The sequence below is a fragment of the Plecotus auritus genome (assembly GCF_963455305.1).
Source record: "Plecotus auritus genome assembly, chromosome: 7".
Taxonomy (NCBI): Eukaryota; Metazoa; Chordata; class Mammalia; order Chiroptera; family Vespertilionidae; genus Plecotus; species Plecotus auritus.
The window spans coordinates 125249222-125267277 of record NC_137774.1 but is presented as its reverse complement, the minus strand read 5'-3'; the positions used below and the strand labels follow the sequence as shown (position 1 = coordinate 125267277).

At 36.6% G+C, this 18056-nt stretch overlaps 1 protein-coding gene across 1 annotated transcript in view; it reads left to right on the top strand.

The window, feature by feature from the left end:
• Nucleotides 1-18056, top strand: part of ADGRV1 (adhesion G protein-coupled receptor V1) — a gene marked incomplete at its 5' end in the record, with an annotated part of 472861 nt that overhangs the window by 118741 nt on the left and 336064 nt on the right. Inside the window, 7 exons of the mRNA XM_080679158.1 lie at nt 7462-7684; nt 8008-8212; nt 11094-11240; nt 13593-13848; nt 15454-15656; nt 16594-16770; nt 17128-17310. Of these exons, the coding sequence (XP_080535284.1) occupies nt 7462-7684; nt 8008-8212; nt 11094-11240; nt 13593-13848; nt 15454-15656; nt 16594-16770; nt 17128-17310 (1394 nt within the window). The remainder of the gene's footprint in view (nt 1-7461; nt 7685-8007; nt 8213-11093; nt 11241-13592; nt 13849-15453; nt 15657-16593; nt 16771-17127; nt 17311-18056) is intronic.

Here is an 18056-nt window from a genome sequence, read left to right as displayed (position 1 = left end):
ATGTAAAATCAAGATCTTGACAATAATATTTCCAGAAATCCTAGAATTTTCAAACGACTGATACTGATACTCTTAAAATAGGGATTGTGTTTGAGAAGAATAAGGATGACTAAAATATGGGGGAAATATGAGTGAAGAATAAGAAAAGGTTACTTTTGTCTAGAGAAAAATCAAGAGTGAGGCTACATTTATATTTTTAACTATGAAAGTATTTATAAGGGACTTGCAAGTATGTGTATTGAAGAATTTTAAAAAAGTTAGAAAATGGTTGTGAGAACTTTGCCATTCTCATTCACTTTCCCAACTTTCTTCTATGGTCTGAAATCTTTTCTTGGTTCTCTGTACTGTACTCTACACATCAGAAATATAAGCAGTGTTTTTACTGTAATAACAGTAGTTTCTGAAACAGAGTCTGTTCATGAGAACCCAAGGGGTTAATCTGTCTGGAGGCTGTAGGATTATTTCAGGGCTGGTAAGGAGTCACTTGGGTGGGCCAGTGAAAATAAGGCAAAGAAGCCAAGGTCATTGGCATGGTGAACCTGTGGGGCTGCCTCCCACAACAGGTGAACAGAGCAGGGGGCACACTCTGAGTCAGTGTGTCTCTTGTCAAGGTGCCCAGAGGAGCTTGGAAGCCAAACCTGAGTGGCTCAGCAGGCAAGTCTGGAAGAGTCAAAGTCCCACTTTTAAACTGAGATAAGGAAATTCTATATGAATTAAACAGTACACATACACTAATTAGATATTACCTGTAAGCCATTGTTTAAAGTTATGAAGAATTTCTCACTTTCAAAGGTTTAATGTGTGGTTGGAGAAGCAAGAAAAATAGTAAGATGATAATTCAAGGTAGAGCCCCAATCCCATTTGCTCTGTGAGTGGTATAATTGGAGGGGTTAAGGAGTTTCAGACGGGAGCTTGAGCTCTGCCTGGGTGGATTGGTAAGAAATATTGTGCGGAGGGGAAAAGGTATGAGCAAAAGTGAAAGGCAGGATTGTTTGTGGCATTGAGGGCACAATGGGCAGACTAGCGTGGTGGGGACAAAGGATTTGATTCAGAATGGACTGGTGGTAAGGTTGGAAACACACTTGAGTCTAAACAGGTGGGCCTGGAATGTCAGCCTGGGTTTGAACTGTGTTTCAGATCGTCCAGTGGTTCCCAGACATTTTGGTCTTAGGAACTTTTCACCCTCTTAAAAAATTGAGGCCCTCGAAGAGGTTTTGTTTGCGTGTATATCTACTTATATTTATTGTATTCGAAATCAAATGGAGAAATTTCAAAGACAATTATTTATTAATTCATTTAAGAATGACAGCAATAAACTCATTACATGTGAACATAAATAACATGCTTTATTAAAAAACAAAATAAAACACTGTATTTTCCAAAACAAAATTTTTATTAAAAGAATGGTATTTCTTTTTTGTTTTTGAAACTTTCATATCTGGTTTAATAGACGATATCTAGATTTTTGTGTCTGCATCGGTATTTAGCCTATTGCAGTAATATCAATCATATGTCCTCTGGAAAATCCCACCATTCACTCATGAAAGAATGAGAGTGAAGTAGACAGACAACATCTTAGTATTATTATGAAAATATAAGGTGTCCCCAAAAATGTAAACACACACTTTGAATAATTATAAAGGCAGTATTTATTAAAATACATTTCATCTTCAAAATTGCGCTATCAGCTGTTAAAATATGTATACAGTTTTTGGGACACCTGTAGTTTTGACTTCATGGTCTCTTTAAGGGTCTCAAGACTCTTAAGGATCCCCAGACAACATTCTGAGCATTAGTGAGGCAGAGAAATCCTTGCAGACATTTTAAAGACCAGTGATGATGAAAGGCATGTTTCACAACTCCCACTTACCTTTGGTGCACAGAATATGCTGGAGGCAGTAGTTTGTAATTGCCCAGGCCAGAGCTGATGTAGAAGCCTCTGTGAGTGGTTAGTGAGATGGAACTGAAATCGGGAGGAAATCAAGTAGGGGTTTAGACATCGGGGACATCAACGCGTGGAGGTAGTTGAAGTCACAAAAGTTAAAATCTACAAAGTAAATGCTATTGAAAAGAGTAGAGGATTTAGCACAAACACAGGAGTTTATTCTTGCAGTTTTTCTTTTAGGTGCCTGACTTGCTTTCTCTATCAGGCATGCAACCTTTAGGTACTGTCACCTTCAGTCACCTTAACTGTTCTCCAGGAATCAGAGGTTTTTTTTTATCTTCCATTTTTTAAATTAAATCTATTGGGGTGACATTGGTTAATAAAATTATGTAGGTTTCAAGTTACAATCCTCTAATACATCATTTGTATATTGCATTGTGTGTTGACGACCCAGAGTCAAATCTCGTTCCATCACCATATATTTGACTGCCTTTACCCTTTGCTACCTTTTTGTAGATTGTTCATTTCACTTTGTTTTTATGTGTCCTACACCCCACTTCTCAGCTCTGTGTCCCCAGCTTCTCTCAGACCCTGGTGCCTCCCTTCTGGGACATTCCTTTGTTTTCTGGCTTCCGTGCCAGGTTCACTCTGCTGTTGGTGTCTACCTCTGTTCTGCTCATCCTCTCCTTGAATAACTTCTCTTTACATTGTCAGGCCTTCACTCTGTGATGTTGCTGTGATAAACAACTTGAGCGATGTACTCATCATTCACTCAACAACTGATTCCCTGAATAAACGATGGATCTTTCATCATGGATTTGTGTAGTTTTTGACTACTTGTTCCTTAATTTTGTACCTTTATCATTTTTGCTTCTCATACTTCAAGTTTTCAAGTAGACTAACTTCATCTACTTGAGTCACTTATTATAATTCAAAATAGTTGCCTAATGAATGTTTTTTAAGGATGAGGAATGCTGCCTGAATGGGCTATTAATTGAAGTTACAGAATTCTCTTTAAAGAGTTTTAAAAAATAGAATAGGCACATTTCTAAAAGAATTTGTGAAAAAATCTGCCAGAGGCTTGTTAAAAGACCCATTGTGAGGTTTCTTTATTCTTTTGTTTCTGTGACTTGAGGTTGTAGAAGTATGAAAAGATTATAGGTAATTATTTAGAATGGCTTATTATAGATCCCTTGAAAGCTGAAATTATGCATTAAATAATATTCAAGGATTTTATTATTTTGAATGTGTCAAATATTTTATTAAAAGCATTAGATTGGAGCCATGACTATGAGGATTACATATCTTTATTCCGGTTAATAACCTGACAGAGATTATTGGGTGGTGACTGAATTCTTTAAATTGAAGAAGAATGACTATAACAAAGGCTGCAAGAACATATAAATGTATCTCCCATTTCTCTCTTTTCTCCTTTATTATTTAATAGATATTTTTAGTGCCAATTATGTGCCAAGCACAGTGGTAGACCCTGAGAAAACACTGGTAAGCAGAATCATATATCACCTCTGCCCTGAAGAAGTTTAACAGGTAATAGGGAAGAGAGACATATGTAAAATCCCACAAGTACGTTTCTGGCTGCATACAGATAACTGCTATGAAAGAATAAAGAACTCCCATAACACAAAATGGACAGGCCTTGACCTGGTCTAAGGGATGCCCTAGAACTTTCTTACGTAAGTAGGTGTTGATGAGGCTGAGTTGAGCATAGGGTGGGCTCTAGGTTGAGGGAACAACATGTGCAGAGGTCAGATGGTAGCAGTGAGCATGAGCTTTTAAAGGACCAGGGAGAGGTCAAAGTGGCAGTGACGGGAGAGTGGTATAGGATGTAACTGAAGATGCAATCAGACCAGAGAGGGATTTAAAGGACCATTATCTTTATCCTAAAAGTATGTGGGTGTCTTTTATGAGGGCGATGAGGAGATAGAGAAAGAGGGGTGCATGGTAGAGTTTGGAAAGTGGTGGGTGATGCAGGTGGAAAATTAGACAAGTAGATTCATTCAGAAAATGTTTCACAAGTAAAATCCACAGGAGTTGATGATAGGTTAGATATGGGGGTATGTGATAGGGAGGATGTCAAGAATGAGTCTAATTTTTACATAGGTGGTAGTCCCTTAACCATTATGGTGATCACTGGGAGGAAGTCCAGGCACTTAGGGACAGAGATAATGAGTTTCATTGGAATCAATTGAGATGCCTTTGAGTCATTCGTATGCAGATATTGAATAAGTATTGCTGGTCAGAGCTTAGAAGAGAGTCCTAGACTGCAGATATTGGATGTTCTACATGTAGAGAAGGAAAATGTAGAAAGAGACTATGTAGTGTGAGAGGAGGGATCCTCGAACCAAGCCTTGCTGAATTCTACTTTTTAAAGGGGAGGTGAAGGAGACTATGTGGACAAAAGATTCAGGAAATATGGAAATCTATAGCTAACCCTTACTGAATGTTATGTCCCAGGTCCTGTTGCAGTACTTTACTTTATTATATCATTCATCCTCTAAGCTCTGAGTGTTGCTGGAAAGACCCTCACCCCCTTCTCTTTAGTCCTCCAATACTCTCAGCTTCATAAAAAATAGTACGTTTGAAAATAATTTGGATTAAGCTCATTACTCTCCATCTCTGTTCAGTTATCATAAGAAGCACAGGCCCCTGGTCATGCTCTAGACCAGTGGTCACCAACCTTTCAGACCTCACGGACCACCAGTTGGCAGCCGCTGCTCTAGACCATCTTTGCCCAAAGTCCTAGTCCAGATGCTCACATTTCATTTCCCCAACCCCCCAAATCCTTCCAGTGCCCTGTGAAACAGATACACTGTATCTCAAACTTTTCTCAGGATATTCTCTTCTCTTTGCTCTGGAACTTGGCTCTCTCCTGAGGACACTGCTTCTCATGAAGCCCTTCCTGGTTGCTCCATCTTTTACTAGTTTCTTCTTATGTTCCCAGGTCTCTAAATGGTTAGGAATGCTTGCTTTAGCACTTAGTCCGAGAACTTCTCTTTACACTCACTCCTTAAGTAATCTCATCCATTTGCCTACATGTGGGATGCTTTTAATTTTTTTATAGGTTTGCTAAATGGAAGATAATTCTGTAATCAGTACTAATTAAAATCCTCTTCCCAAACAGACTCATAGACACAGAGAGCATGCTGGTGGTTGCCAGAGGGGAGGAGAATTGGGGGACTGAGTGGAAGAGTTGAAGGGGTGAATAACTACAAATCGGTAGTTACAAATTAGTTATGGGATGTGAAGTACAGCATAGGGACTATAGTTAATAATATTGTGATAACTATGTATAGTGCCAGGTGGAAATATGTACTAGAAACATCAGGGGGAACCTTTTATAGAGTATATGATTGTCTAACCACTATGCTGTACACTTGGAAGCCAATACAAAGTAAACTGTAATTGAAACAAAAAAAGGGTAAAAATTCTTCTTCCTCAAGTAGAGATTTTTTTCTTTCCATCATACATTCCTGGCCCAATTTCATAATCCTGAACAGTACAAATGCCTATTTTCTGAGAAAACACTCTCTGCATACATACATTCAGATTTAAGCCTACACTTCCTACTCTAAATGTCTGATTACCTATTTGCTGCCTTGTAATACGAACCAGATTGCAAGGATGTGAATAGGAGTGTATCTCCCAGGTTGGATTCATCATCAGTGATGATCAAAACACTTTAGTTTATGATTTTGCTTGAGACTGTAGAATCAGTTAAACTTGAGAGGTGTTGAGATCCATCTGAGGAGTTTGCCCTTTACTGAATATATCCAGTTTTACAAAGCTTTATGAAAAATATATGATCATTTTGAAAATACAAACTTATTAATAACCACTTTTTAAATCTTGACCTTTTATGCAACATTTACTAAACTGCAATAGTAAAATTTTTTCCCATAGTTCTCAATATTTAAGAATATGGGATTTAAGAATGGGTATGGGATATTCCATTTTATCCTATGGGTAAAAATTTTGGAAGAGACTCATGGTTTCTGGTTCTATGTGCCATTTTAATACCCAGTCTTATTTGATATTTGTATGTTCCAGTATGTTTCAATGAGTACTGGAATATATGCATGTTTCTTGGTGGTTTCTTTATTTTCTCCCATTTTAAGTCTGAAGATTTTTTATTGTTGTATACAGTGTAGTAAGCACTCTTTCCTCCTAATGTCTTTAAATACAAATTGTGCCATTGCTTTTAATTATGAAGAACACGGTTTTACAATAACATTTCAAAAAGCATTGGCAGAACATATTCTAAGATCTTGAATTTGTTCATATTCTTTGGTTTAATTAACCACCTTTAGGAATTTATTAAGTGAAAATAATTAAAATGAAGAATTAATTAAGATTGAAAAACTATATAGAAAACAATATTATTAAATATATTTTAAGATCAACCCTATAGATTATGCATTAAAATTATAAATGTGAATGCTATATAGCCACATATAAAAAACTATGCTATATATATATATATATATATATATATATATATATATAAGTGTGTATACACACACACACACACACACACACACACATATATATATGTAATCCTCTAATATATATATATTAGAGGATTAGAGGCCCGGTGCATGAAAATTCATGCTCTGGAGCGGGGGGTCCCTCAGCCCGGCCTGCCCCCTCTCACAGTCTGGGAGCCTTCAGGGGTGGGAGGTGACCCAACAATCAGGTCACCTCTGCTGCTGTCATCACACCTCTGCTGCTGCCACTCCTGGCAGCGCAAGCCTTGGCCGGCCCTCGTTACCTGAGCCTCGGGAGGCCCTGGGTGGCTGGGCAGCTGCCATCCGAGGCTTGCCTGCGCCTTGGGCCAGCCCTGGGTGGCTGCGGGGGCTGAGGGGACTGGGGGACTCTGGACACATGCGCGTGGAGCCACACGCCCAGTCTTGCCGCATGCCTGCTGCCCCAGCGGGGTTGAGGGGACTGGGCGCCTCCATCTTGTGGCTGTGGGCACCACCATCTTTGAGGGCATGGTAGTGGGGCAGTCAATTAGCATATTCCCTCCTTATGGGCTGTGGGCGCTGCCATCTTTGCGATGGCATGAGGATCAATTAGCATATTCCCTCTTTATTAGATAGGATACTATAAACATGGTATTACACTTTTTAATTAATAATTTTTTATATTTAGACTATTTATAACTGTGCCAATTATGAATTCATATGAATCATGACTGGAAGGAGAATAGAAAAACGAAACATTTAGTGGTAGGATTATGGGTATTTTTTACTTTCAAAAATATCCTAGCATGCTATTCAATAAATAAATATTGAGATGAATCCATTTGGCTTTTACTATTCAAGATCACTTTTTAAGTGGGTTGTGGGTACATTGTCAGGCTTGCTTGATCTTTCCATAGCATTTAACAATTATTATTTGTGTTCAGTTATTTTAGAGATTGAATTGTGTATTAGTTCAGAAAATCAAAATGGCACTTTGAGAGTTGGAGAGATTTTGCTGTGGCACGTATGTAGAGAGCATGTGAGGTGACTGTTTATATTTGACTCTAGTTGACTTTCCCTTCCTTCCTGCAGTGCACATACTTCTTATTGGACACACTGTGTCTGCTCTCTATGGCTGGAATTCAGAGCTGAATCAGTTCTCTTTTATTCTGGAAGCACCTTCTGCTCACGATGCAGCCTCGGTCACAGTCAAGTCCCTTAATTCAAGCAAGAATTTAATTGCTCTAGTGGGAGCCACCCACTCACACATATATGAGCTGGCCTACGTCTCGAGCCTCTCTGACTTTATTCCTAGGTAGGTTCAACATTTTATGCTGTCTTTATACTCACCATAAGTTTATATGATACCTAATTTCTAAGTCTTTATCTAATGACTGAAAATGTATGAAATATAAGAGCTATTTATAAACCAGAGATTTGGTTTTTATCCAGATTTCTAATATTTATTCTACCAAGTTAGTTAGTAGTATATGAACACTTCAGATTAAAATTTTCCTTATGAAATGTGATTTTTCCAAACTTTGAATATCAGTCAATGTTATAAGAGTTTTATGAGCAATGTACTATGTATATGTCTTTAATTTGTTGTAGCTGACTGTATGCATTCTTCTATGTCAGTTCAGGTGAACTGATATTTGAACCTGGTGTCAGAGAAGCTATAATCGCAGTAAATATTCTCGATGATACAGTTCCAGAGGAGGAAGAATCTTTCAGAGTTCAGCTTAAAAATCCTAAAGGAGGAGCAGAGATTGGTATTAATGGTTATGTAAAAATCACTATTCTATCTAATGATGATGCCTATGGAGTTGTTGGATTTGCTCAGGTAATGATTCCAAAGATCCCACACTTAGAATTCAGAATGATGTATTCACTGCATTTATATGTAGTTGATATCAGCACTCAGTAAGTCGTACTTGAGTATTTTAAGCCTCTCTTCTTTCCCTTTGCCTGCTTCACCCCCTACTGTGCATTCTAAACTCAATTCTACTGCTGCCTTGCAATTTAGTTTTACACACTGGACCATCTAAACTTTACTTTTTGTACTGGTTCCTTTTATAAGATTGAATTTGAAATGTTACCAGTTGGCCTTGGCCCAGGAGTTTGAATTTGCTGTTACCCACGTTTCCAGAAGACAGTGAAGTAGATCCCAATCACTGTGTCTGGTCACACACATTACTTATAAATATTTTACTGTCCTATTATGCCTTTGTTATTTCTGTGGTGGGAGGGGAGAAGGGGGAGGAAGAGGAGGAGGAGGAGGAGAGAGAGAGAAAGAGAGAGAGGGGGAGAAGTTTGTAACTCTATGTGCATTGTACACATGGAGATGCTTTCTCCTGAGGAAAGGGAACTATGCATGAGGACAGAGGCCTGGAGGAGATGAGGAAGTGAGTTGCACACGTATCTGGGGGAAAAACTATCAGGGCAGGGAGAAACCATCAGCAAGTGGCGTGGCCCTGAATCAAGGCCTTGCCTATTAAGAGCAGCAGGGAACTCACTGTGGCTGATCTGTGTGCTAGGTCAGGTGAGGCCCAGGTGTGTCAGGAATCCCCACCAGCACTCACAGGTTCCGTGACGTGCAAGGAGAACTCATAGGACTTAACGTGTTGTTATTTTGATGACTGATTTGTTAAACAAAATCAGCTAAGGGAAAAGGCTCATAGGATAAAGTCCATAGAAAACTAGGTACCATTTCCCAGTGTTCTCTTCCAGTGGAATCACGGGGAATGCATTCCCCCAGCATCGAGTTATGACAACACGTGAGAAGTGTTGTCAACCAGCAAAGCTCATTAGAGACTCACTGCTCAGGATTTTAATTGGGGACTGATCATGTAGGCACCCTCTACCTGGCATATAAACTTCCAGATGCCCAGAAAAAGAAACAGGTGTTCAACATAAACCACATTGTGTATTCAAACAGGTCAAGCAAATGGAATTCATTGTCAGTTCTGGGAATGGTGGGAACCCTCCTGAAATTCAAGTTCCCAGACACCATCCAAGGGCCAATCTTGCAAGCAGGCCTTTCAAAGGACACCCTCATCATAGAATCGAAACTAGATTGTAAGTGGGCAAGAACAGATATAGACCGGTTAGGAGACTATTGAAGTAATATAGCAACAAACAATAGAGCTGTGGGAAGCAGGAGTTTGCCTTTCACCAAGATAGGGACCACTGGAGGAGGAGAGGTTTCAGGGATAAGATGAGGAGTTTTTGACATACTAATGTCCTGAGTCAATTGCTTGCAAGGGTTGTAGGATCACCCTATTACCCAGCCTGGCCCATTCTGAACTCAAGGCGGGCCAGCTTCCTCTGAGGCAGCTCTGCCCCACAGAAATATAATGTGAGCCAGATATGTAATTTTGAGTTTTCTTGTAGTCACATAAAAAGGGAAAAGAAAAGGTAAGTTAGTTTTAATATTATATTTTCTTTAACCTAGTATATTTAACATATTATAATTTCAACATAAAATTATTGATAAAATATTTTACATCCTTTTTTCATATCTTCAAATTCAGTGTGCATTTTATACTTACACACTAGTCTCATTTCTAATGCTCATTGGTCACCTGCTGCCGGAGCATTGTCTTTTGTGAAGAAATTATATGGATATGTTAAAATCACAGCATTTTCTGCAGAAATCTTTGATTGCCTTGAGCAAGATTTTATTACTATGTAACATTTGTAACATTGTGTTAAAATGTTGTGTAAAATATCGCTATGAGATAGGATATCTATTCAAGTTAACATTCTAAATAGGGACTTTAAGAAATAAATGGGGGCATCTCTTTCTAGATTATCATAATGCAAAGGCAAGAAATACCTTACTGAAAAGATTTTTTAAAGTCTTTATACTCTATATTTTTGCTATGTTGCCTGTAGAGAAACCAGGGATATTGTAAAGAAGGGATTCTTTGGAATATTAAATTGAGGAAACATTCATTAAATGGCTGGCAAGAGATGTTGCAAGTGTCAGACAAGGAATGTTATAGTCACACAGAGCTAGAACTAAGTTTGGAACAAAGGAAAGAGGCTAGAAGTACAGATGCAAGGAAGAGAGTATGGCATTTTAACACAAGGAAAAATGATATTTCTGGCAGGAAAAATAGTCTTAAGACTATGAGCTAAAGATGAAACATCAATGGAAACATTTCAAAGAATATAAATTTAAGGGTAAGAGACATTTGTAAATGATCAGAAAGGGCTCCCTGATTTTCATGACATCGTTACATTTGGGTGGGACTTTGGAGACCATGTAGATTAAACACTTATTTTACAAATAGAAAGCAATGACCTAGAGGGATTACCAAAGGTTACAAAGAAGAAGCCTTCCTTCTCCTAACTGTCATGTCCTTTCTGTTCTACAAACTGTTTTACGTGCTATGTACAACACTTTCAAAAAAGTCTATTGTTTCTGATTATAAAAAGAAGATATGTTCATTGAAGAAAATTTGAAAAACAAGGAAACAAAAATAAATAAAACCTAAAAAACTAACATTTTTGTTTATTTTAACTTAATCTCTTACTTTTTCAAACGTGTTTTTAGATAAAATCATAGTCATCTTATATTATCTTTTTTTAACTATTGTTTTTCACTTAATATATCATGTTGCTCCATGCTGTGAAGTTTGCAAATGTATGGTAGCATGAAATAAAAGTTTATTTAGGCAATTTCAAATGACCTTGGTGACTTCCTATGTATTTTTCAGAACTCATTATATAAGCAAGTGGAAGAAATGGAGCAAGATAGCCTAGTAACCTTGAATGTTGAGCGCTTAAAAGGAACTTATGGTCGTATAACTGTAGCATGGGAAGCTGACGGAAGTATTAGTGATATATTTCCTATCTCAGGAGTGGTATGTAATTTATACAATTATTGGAAAGTCACTTTTAAATTATGGTAACTATTGATGCATGGCACCAAATCCTGCCTTAGGGATGAAGTGTTAGATTGTATCCCTCTCTAATCACCATAGATTATTGTGGTGTTTTTTTCTATAATACCAAAATATCTGTAAAAAAAAAAGTCATCCCTTTTGAAGTTCATTATATTGGTTGGCCAAATTTTGGATGAATTATATTATCAGAAAGATAAATCCAATCAAATTTGGGATGGAAGTGTGATTTCAAGTTTTGGGAGCAGTAAGCAGGGAACAAGTTTCTGTAAAATAGATGTACGAAAAAGCAGACCAGAGATGTTGAGCGATATAGGTGAGTTTCTTGTAAATAGAATCGGAGAATGAAGGTTTCAGTTTATTGTGAAGATACACTTACAAACACGTGAGGAAGGTAAGAATGTGCAGAGGGAGAAGTTGATCCACAGATGGTTGTTGAGCCTATGAGGGAGTTCCTGGAGCTAAGCTAGTCCTTTGGAGTTGTTTCCATCTGGGTCAAGGAGCTGAGATGTTGCATCCCTATTTTAGTTGTTCTTGACCTTCAGTCGGCCTCTGGATGGGGCACAACCTTGGGTGAAACAGTTGGTGCAGCCAGGGCAGTTCCCAGTGAGAAATACAGAAGCTGTTACTCGCTCTGGGGGATGGGTGTATCAGCCCCAAGAAGATATCTGAGCAGAGGATCACATTATCTACTATTGGAAGATCATATTAAATTGGGGCACATGTTCAAAAATGACTCAGAATGGGCTGAAGATGGACTCACAAAGGGAGGGCTCAAGGAGTTGTTAGTTCATGATTGGAAAATGGGTTGTCTCCTTGTCTTGGGTTTCATAGGTTAATTTATGTATTTTGCCTAGATGCTTCTCTGAAGAGTTCTCTTAACACAGTGGTCAGCAAACCGTGGCTCGCAAGCCATATGCGGCTCTTTGGCCCCTTGAGTGTGGCTCTTCCACAAAATACCACGGTCTGGGCAAGTCTATTTTGAAGAAGTAGCGTTAGAAGAAGTTTAAAAAATTTGGCTCTCAAAAGAAATTTCAATCGTTGTACTGTTGATATTTGGCTCTGTTGACTAATGAGTTTGCCGACCACTGTCTTAACAGATGTATAGTAAGGTCCATCATTTCCAGGTTTCTGTATCATTTGAAAGGTGATTAGAGCTTCAGTTCTTAAAAATAACATGGCAAACTTCATTGCATTGAATATTTTAAGTTGCAAGCTACAAAAATTTTAAGTTGTATCTCTCAAGTTCTGGGCTCTGAATTATATTTCTCCAATTAATATGTATTATATAAACATGATTAAAATTATAATTTAAATGCATGATAGTATCTTAAGTGTAGACTATATTTTGAAAGAATTAATTATTTTATCCAAAGGTCAGTAAACACTCTCTGTAAAGGGCTTGATAGTAAATATTTTAGGTATTGAGGGCTATAAGGTCTCTTTCCTAGCTTTGCCTTTGGAGCGTTCTAGCAGCTATAGACAATATGTAATTGAATGAGCTTGTGTTCTAATAAAGCTTCATTTACAAAAAGTGGATTTGGCCAAAGGGCAGTAGTTTTCTGTCTCCTGGTTTTATTAATGAAGCTGTTGAATTTATATCCTCAAGTGCCTTCTCAAGGTGGAGAGATGAATGTCAGCAAAATAGGCCTATAATACTCGCTTGCATAATTGTGGGTTTTAGCCATATTGCTGGAGAATAAGGCATGAGATGAGGAACAATGATAAATGACATTCAAGAAGCAGACAGAAGCCATATTGAAAAGAACTTGATTCCACTTAGCAAACTCGGATTTGACTCTTCAGACAATGGAAACACCAAAGGGGAAGAGAGATGCTCCAGTTTGTATCTCTGCCTATTCTTTGTTCTCCACCTCTATTTTGATTTATTCATTGTTAAATGATATATCTAATCAGAGTTTACCCAAGGGAAATAACAATCCTAGCCAAAATTTTGTAGAGAAAAGTATTTATTAAACCATATGCCATTTTCCTAATGTTTATAGATTTTTATATATGGTATCTAGGACTTAGATTCCCACAGAAAGACTATGTACTCGATATTTTAATAGAAAGTAGGCTTCAGGATATAATAATTTGGCTACAGTTTTATTAGGTTAAGTTTTAGTAATGGTTTTTTTTCTTAATAATCTTTCACTTTTTATATGAAAGACATTTGGTTTGTAGATACGTTGCTTAAATACCTCTTGTTATTTAAGTTGTGTCCTATATAAAACAAATCTAACCTCCATTATTCTTGCTGCACAGTGATAATGAAAAAACAGGTGAAATTTTCTTTGTTTAAAATTTTAGATTTCATTTTCTGAAGGCCAGGCACTGTCTACAATCACCCTGACCGTTCTTGCTGATGATGTACCAGAGTTATCGGAGATTGTGACTGTAACACTCACCCGCATTAGCACAGAAGGGGTTGAGGACCCATCGAAAGGTGCTGCTATTGATCAGAAAAGAAGCAAGTCTGTGATAACCACTCTGCCCAATGACTCACCCTATGGCTTGGTGGGCTGGCATGCTGAGTCTCTCTTTGTTAGGGTAGCAGAGCCTAAAGGTAAATCTTGTTCAATCTTTTTCAGGTTCTAGTAAGTTTTATTGGATAATTTAACTGTAATATTTACTAGAAATGTACATTTCTCTTTTTATGTGATTTTTTTTTAATTTGACAGGTCTTAATCCTTTTTTGTTTATAATTATTGAATTTTATGATCATGCAAAAATTCAGAAAATATTTTTACTATTTTGAGACTATTATTATAATATAAATCTTATTTTAGTAAAGCATTATAGTAAAGAGGATTGGCTTTTACTTTACTTTCTCTTTTTCATCCTTTATTTATCTGTCCTCTTTCCTCACTCAGATGTCCTCTCTAGATTTTCAAGTTACCAGGAACAAGGAGCAACACAGAGAAATGCATATGGTACTGCAGGTGTTAACTGTTAAATCTAAAGCAATAATTAGAATAATATTTTCTCTGAAGTAAAAGTGATCAGTCCCTATTTCCTTTGAGCTTAGTGCTGAAATCTGCCTAAGTAACTCTTCACATTAGTGGATTTTTGTAGATAAAGGTCATTTGGCTTATTTAAATAAAAAGTTATATATACTATATAATATGTATGTATTTTAAATATGCTATAAAAAGTTTCTAAAATTTTCCAATAGGAACATCAGTGTCCTACCATTTAAGTAGTTGCTGAGAAAAATGCCATGTAAATATGCATCTGGGCCTTTATATTTCTGTATATATGGGACAGAAGCAATAGGTTTAAAATAAAATGACCTGTTCATTTATTTATTTAACAAATATTTTTAAAGCATTAAGTATGTACCAGAAATTGTGCTGTGAGTTCTGGAAACAAAGACATGGTATTTGGTTATTAGAAATGCACAGACCAGTAAGGAAGATTGACAAGCATTTTTTTCTTTATTTATATGGCAAATTACATTTTTTAAAATCTAAAAACTTAAATAAAACATAGGTGCTATAGAACACTTTGAGCCTTGTGATAGGTATCTCACTATAAGAGCAAAATGGTTCTAATGACTAGTTATTAAATAATGACTTTGGTGTTTATTCATTTTTGAAGAATCTTCTTAGCATTTGTAATTAGTACCTCTGGTCAACCTGCATGTATGCACTCTTCTAAAGCTTTTCAGGCCCTAACCACTTTGGCTCAGTGGATAGAGTGTCAGCCTGAGGACTGAAAGGTCCTGAGTTTGATTTCGGTCAAGGGCACATGCCCGGGTAGGGGGCATGCAGATGGCAGTCGATCAACAATTCTCTCTCATCATTGATGTTCCTATCTCTCTCTCCCTCTCTCTTCTCTGAAATTAATAAAAATATATTTAAAAAAAGATTTTCAGTAATTTCTGTTAAAGTGCATGACATGGGCAACATAGAAGAGTATGCTAGAAAAGCAGCAGGAAGGGCTTAGAACTGGGATAGATTGCTTGCAGTGTATGGGGAATCTTAGCACAACTTTGGGAATAGGTGAGCACAGCACAAGGTACTCCTTGTGAGTGTACATTGTCTTTGTTTTGCTTCTCTTTCCTTAGCTACCTAAAAGGGGTAGTGCAGAACATCGCACCCTAAGTGCCTGGAATAGCATTGACAGTACACAGAAAATCTTATGTACTTGAGTCATGTCTGTCCCACAGAGAACATCACCACTCTTCAGTTACAAATTGTTCGAGATAAAGGACTACGTGGAGACATTGCCATTCATTTGATAGCTAAACCCAATTTCTTACTGCCCATCAATAATCAAGCTACAGAGAATGAAGATTATGTGCTACAAGAAACAACGATAATAATGAAAGAAAACATAAAAGAAACTTACGTCAAAGTTACCATTTTACCGGTGAGTCTAGGCTGTAGTTAATAGGATTATATTTCTGATTGGATGCATTTGTTGGTTGATTTATGGTAAATGAATGAATAAAATGCCCAAATCAATCTGGTTATTTTTATTGTTGAATTGATAGGGTAATATTTCATTGAATGATACAATTAGTTGAATTAAGATTAGTTTTCAGATGGTTTAGATCTGGTTTTAGTGCTATGCTCTGTCTCTTATGTGGGTATATCTGTAATGAAACAAAGTGATTAATAGTGTAATCAATAATATTACATAATTAAATATTGTATTTTTATGAGAATACTATATGTAATATGATATTCTATATTGTTAAATAAATATAATATAACATTAGTGTTACTAATAATGGTATTGACGGTATTAGATAATAGTGGTTTCTGGGGAAAACATGGGAAAGATATGAAGAATGGGGCAGAGCAAAAATTCCTTTACTATTCACTATGTATTCTTTTTATCTTTTGAAATTGTTTATTACCTATTGAATAATAAGGTAAAAGTCTTTAAAACAATTTATTAAAATGAGGGATTATGTCTAGATTTACAAATCTAGGGCTTTTGCTTTTAAGGGGTATGTAGTATTTACCAGTTTTTCCTACATTTGGGGGAAGGTATCATATATATATATATATATGTATATATATGTATAAATAACATATTCAATACAATATAATCAGAATTGCAGGATAGAATTCTAAAAATTACTTTACTTGCTAATAAGTATGAGGCTTCTATTATTTCCTAAGCTTGAATATTTCCCAAGATTCTGATTTTGTCAATGGGAATGTATTAAAATATAGGAAGAAATCTTTTCGGAAAGTGTGATAGAGCTACCCATTCCAAATATCCAAAGCATGTTCAATATATTTTAAAAAATAAAGCACCCTTTCTGTCCCTCCCCCACTTCCCTGCTCACCTCCAGGATGATGCTCCTGAGTTGGAGGAAGGATTCATTGTCAATATCACCAAGGTGTACCTGGTGAACTCTGACTTCTCTGCAGGACAGCCACGCATTCGGAGACCTGGAATGGAAATAGTTGAGATAATGATAGAAGAAAATAATGATCCCAGAGGAATCTTTAAGTTTCATGTTACCAGAGTGAGATGAACTTCATATATTTATAGTGATATGGCCATTTGCACCTGCCAGTTTGACCAGTGTCATATATTTTCTGCAAAATAAGTGGCTTTGCTTGAAGATATGTATAAATATCTGTCTTTAACTTTATCTTATAGACTAATTCTTAGTTCTTTTTGAGCTAGACCCAAGGATTAAATAAATTTATTCATACTACATTTAAATGTAAGAGTTCTAAATAAATATATATAGAAACTATATATTTCTACTTTGAAGGGTAAATATAGCCACTATAAGTACAAATAATAAATTTAGAAAGTGATGCCTTTATGAGAGTTACTTTTGTCTTGCATTTTAACTTATATTCTTTACTTAAAGAATGCTGTTGGAGTTATCACTGCCTATGAGGTACCTCCACCCCTGAACATTCTTCGACTTCCTGTAGTCCGGCTGGCTGGAAGCTTTGGGGCAGTATATGTTTATTGGAAAGCAACACTGGACAGTGCTGACCTGGAAGACTTTAAGCCATCTCATGGGATTCTTAAATTTGCAGATAGACAAGTATGCTAGTTATGAACATATTAGCATTTTTCTGGTTGTACTTAAAACATTTTATAGACATCCATTAAATGATTGTACAAAATGGTTGCTAAATGAATTATACTCTGAATTCTGTCAAGCCAAACAGAAATACTGTTACTTAATATATAATTAATTAATGGACATAGGAAGAGAAATAGAGAGAGAGAGAGAAACATAGATATGAGAGAGAAACATCGGTTGGTTGCCGCCTGTATGGGATTGAATGCATAACCTACCTAGTTATGTGCCCTGACCTGAAATTGAACCTGCCAACTTTTGGTGGACTAGATGATGCTCCAGCCTACTGAGCCACATTGATCATGTCTACCTGGGATATTTTTTATCATGAATAGTGAAATCACCATCTGGACTAAGTTTTACTTACTTATAAGTCATTAAAACTTTCAAGATAGACCCAGACAAATGAACAAAATCCTGATCATAAACATTTAAGAACAACAGATTTGGGTTTTCTTCCTGCCTTTCTTTTTTTTTCCTACATTCTAAGAATAGTATTTGGAACTAATGGGATTTATTCTAATTGTAAAACACATAGATAATTTCTATGGTACCATTTTATATCATGTAATGTTAATACTTAGTATACTAAAATTTATGTTTGTGCAATGCTTATTAGAGCCAACATGGTATTTTAAATGTTTTTGTTCAAGAATAAGGCTTCATTGCCCTGGCCAGTATAGCTACGTGGATAGACTATTGCTTGT